The following is a 4,176-nucleotide window of genomic DNA, read 5'->3' on the forward strand; positions in this document are numbered from 1 at the left end:
GTTAAATTAATATAAATTATTTTCTTTTTGTAAAATAATACAAATTATCCACGGACTAACAATGGATTGTTTTTATAAATTAATAAATAAAAAATCCGTCATAAATCCGTCACAACAATTAATTGAAATTTATTTTATTTTCTTCAAAAAATCATTGACAAATTTATGACCGAAGCCAATAAAAAGTTGAATTTTGCCTTTCTACTGGATATTCGACGGTGAACTTTTGATAGAATAGTCCGTCAAAAATGTATTTCGCTGAAAATAATCTGTTTAATAGTGTTATCATATTTGAGTTTTTGTTAAAAAAATTATTGTGAATCTAACAATATATTATGGCTATGAACTAGTCACATCAAACATACCATATAATCATATTAAATCCTAAAAAATCGTATGAATGAATGGTACATCAACGTGCAATGATTTAACATAACCGTTGTTTTAGACAAGAAAAAAAAATGCAGTTATTCATGTTTTTTAACTGATTCGAGAAACCATACTCAAAGAAGTTTAACTTTTGCACTCTGTTAATTGATGCACTCAAGATAAGCCACGGGTCACAACACACATTGGTCTTCGTTGATTTTTCTACGATGTATACAAAATTGCAAAAGAGTTCTAATCAAACGATTTATTGGATGTATTGTCATCTTGTATACACATGAAGTTAATAATGGGGAAAAATTAGGCAAGAGTACTACTACTTGATATATTCAAGTGTACTATCATGTTGTTATTAGAAGACTAAATATAAAGTCGACCTTAGAAAAATATAACATTTTGTGTATCCAATGCAAATGTCATAATCTAGACTTCTAATCAACATAATTCTCTCCTATAAATACTCATTCATATCACCCATTTGAATCAAACAAGCTTATACAAAATGGGCTACTCCAATAACATCTCACTTCTTATATTTGTTATGTCCACCGCAATTCTACATTTTTCCCAAGCCCAAAACTCGCCACAAGACTATGTTGATGCTCATAATCGAGCTCGGGCACAGGTTGGTGTGGGGCCCATGACGTGGGATAGTCGTGTGGCTAGCTTTGCACAAAACTATGCGAATCAAAGACAAGGTGATTGTCAACTGATACACTCGCAAAACAGACCCTATGGTGAGAATCTTGCCGGTGGGTCAGGGTTTGAGCTCACGGGTGTGGGTGCGGTGAACTTGTGGGTTGGAGAGAAGGCCGACTACGATTACAATTCAAACACTTGCGCTCCGGGGAAGGTGTGTGGGCATTATACCCAGGTTGTTTGGCGCAAATCGGTTCGCCTTGGTTGTGCTAGGGTAAAATGCAATAATGGAGCATGGTTCGTGACATGCAACTATGATCCCCCAGGCAACTATGTTGGGGAGAAACCTTATTGAAGTTGAAGATTCGTGCCAAAATACATATAAGTTTTAATGCATGATGAATGAATGTAATGAATAAATCGCATCTGAAATATACTTTTCAAATGCTTTGTTAAATATATATATATATATATATATATATATATAATAAAAATATCGTGTATTCCTTCTATAATTGTTTTTTTTTTTTTAAGTATATAATATATTTTATATACGATAAATGCAACAAATAAACTCATAGGAGGCAAGAGACTCAGATACCGCTTAGTCAAAGTCCCTTTGGTATAACATAAGGGTACAAATTTAAATTCAACATAAATGGTATTATTCCTCAACACCTAAAGGGTCATTGCACAACACCTTTATAAGTTTCCATCTCAAATATTCCACATCATCTTATGATGTCATCCTCAAGACCTTGGTGCTTTTCCACAACACCTACAATTTCATTTTTTTAGAAGTATAATTTCACTTATCAAGTTTTATCAATTCATTATATCACAATCAACGATAACAAAAATAGAAGTAGAAAGTTCTCCCATCATAAGACGTGCCCACGCCTTGTAAAAAAACCTCTTCATTGAAGATTACGTTTGAGCCCAATCCTTCTAACTAGTATAAATACCTATGTTGTATGCTTAAAACATCAATCTTTGGGTTAAAAATCCCTTTTCTTGAATTTTTTTAAAATATTAAAAGTAGTTTTTTTAATTAATTAATATTGATAGATGGATAAGTGAGAATTTAAATAATTAAAACCTGTCACAAATATTAATTAATTAATATTATTTTAAATAACATAAATTTTTTATTTTGTTTTTATAAATTAATAAATAAAACATCCGTCATAAATCCGTCACAAAAATTAATCGAAATTTATTTTTTATTTTTACATTTGAAAAATCGGTGGCAAATTTGTGAGAGAAGTGGATGAAAAGTTGATTTTTGCCTTTCTACTAGATATCCGACGGTAAATTTCTGATAAAAAAATCTGTCAAAATATATATCGATAAAAGCGTTATATTTAATAGCGTTATTAATTATATTTGATTTTTTGTTAAAAATTTATTATGAATCTAAAGATGTATTATGGGTGTGAACTAGTTACATCAAACATACCATTTGACTCGTAATTTCCTCTTCTTTCAAGAGTGAACGTGGCAACCAAACTCACAATTTTATTGCAAATAGTTATGCTTGAGTTTGATGATAACTTTGAAAAGAAATAAAGATTTACCATATGATCATATTAAATCCTAAAAAGAAATGTACAAATGAATGGTATATATCAAAGTGCAACGATTTAATATAACCGTTGTTTTAGACAAGAAAATAATTGCATTTATTCAAGTTCTTTTTAACTAATTCGAGAAACCATACTTAAAGAAGTTTAGCTTTTGCACTCTATTAATCGATGTACTCCGGATAAGTCGATGGTCATAGCACACATTGATATTCGTTGATTTTTCTATGATGTGGAAAATTGCGAAAGAGGTCTCATAAAACGATTTATTGGATGTATTTGTCATCTTGTATACATATAAATTGTGGAAAAAGAGTTAGGCAGAGTACTACTACTTGATTTTTTCAAGTGTACTATCATGATGCTATTAGAAGACTAAATATAAAGTGAGCTTAAAAAAATCTAACATTTTGTGTATCCAATGCAATTGTCATAATCTAAACTTCTAATCAACATAAATCTCTCCTATAAATACTACTCATTCATATCACCCATTTGAATCAAACAAGCTTATACAAAATGGGCTACTCGAATAACATCTCACTTCTTATTTTTGTTATGTCCATGGCAATTCTACATTTTTCCCGAGCCCAAAACTCGCCACAAGACTATGTTAATGCTCATAATCGAGCTCGGGCACAGGTTGGTGTGGGGCCCATGACGTGGGATAGTCGTGTGGCTAGCTTTGCGCAAAACTATGCAAATCAAAGACGAGGTGATTGTCAAATGAGGCACTCACAAAACAGACCCTATGGTGAGAATCTTGCCGGTGGGTCAGGGTTTGAGCTCACAGGTGTGGGTGCGGTGAACTTGTGGGTCGGAGAGAAGGCCAACTACAATTACAATTCAAACACTTGCGCTCCGGGGAAGGTGTGTGGGCATTATACSCAGGTTGTTTGGCGCAAATCGGTTCGCCTTGGTTGTGCTAGGGTAAAATGCAATAATGGAGCATGGTTCGTGACATGCAACTATGATCCCCCAGGCAACTATGTTGGGGAGAAACCTTATTGAAGTCGAAGATTCGTGCCAAAATAAATACAAGTTTTAATGCATGACAAATAAATGTAATGAATAAATCACATTTGAAATATATTTTTCAAATGTTTGGTTATATATATAATATTTGTATATAAAATAAATAAAAACATCATGTATTCCTTCTATAATTGTTGTCTTATTCTTGTTTAGTCTGAATTTGAAAATGCTTTAAAATCTATAACAAGATATGCAAAAAATTATGATTACTTTTTTTTTTCAAAATTTGTAACACCCCATTTTTAATTTACTGAAATCAATTTATAAAGAAATTTATAATGAGATAAACTTCTTTTTTTTTTATATATATATAATAAGAATCAACAAAATTGGAAGTTTGAATACATACTATTTGATATACGAATTGTTTATGCAAATGTTTTATCAGAGTAGGAGCAAGTTCAAATAAGAACGATAATTATTTAAAAAATAAAAAAATGTCGTTAATATACAAAATTATAGATGATTCTCTCTCACACACACACATATTCATTTACAAAATCAAACAAGTTCAAAAGTCATCTGCTTCCAT

General features: G+C 31.3%; 2 protein-coding genes across 2 annotated transcripts; both read left to right on the top strand.

Annotated features, from left to right (window-relative positions):
• The first annotated feature begins 878 nt into the window (after nt 1-878).
• LOC112516512 (pathogenesis-related protein PR-1 type-like) lies at nt 879-1,479 on the top strand. Its single transcript, XM_025123587.1, has one exon. It carries the CDS (start codon nt 890-892, stop codon nt 1,379-1,381), a length of 492 nt encoding a protein of 163 aa, XP_024979355.1. The 5' UTR covers nt 879-889; the 3' UTR covers nt 1,382-1,479.
• Nucleotides 1,480-3,117: 1,638 nt separating this feature from the next.
• LOC112516555 (pathogenesis-related protein PR-1 type-like) lies at nt 3,118-3,643 on the top strand. Its single transcript, XM_025123668.1, has one exon. It carries the CDS (start codon nt 3,129-3,131, stop codon nt 3,618-3,620), a length of 492 nt encoding a protein of 163 aa, XP_024979436.1. The 5' UTR covers nt 3,118-3,128; the 3' UTR covers nt 3,621-3,643.
• Nucleotides 3,644-4,176: the final 533 nt, after the last annotated feature.

The sequence above is a fragment of the Cynara cardunculus genome (genome assembly GCF_001531365.2).
Source record: "Cynara cardunculus var. scolymus isolate 2C chromosome LG 8, CcrdV1, whole genome shotgun sequence".
NCBI classification, from domain to species: Eukaryota; Viridiplantae; Streptophyta; class Magnoliopsida; order Asterales; family Asteraceae; genus Cynara; species Cynara cardunculus.

Bases quoted from the DNA above. Each gene is read 5' to 3' on its own strand.
- LOC112516512 (XM_025123587.1), top strand. From the start codon at position 890: ATGGGCTACTCCAATAACATCTCACTTCTTATATTTGTTATGTCCACC.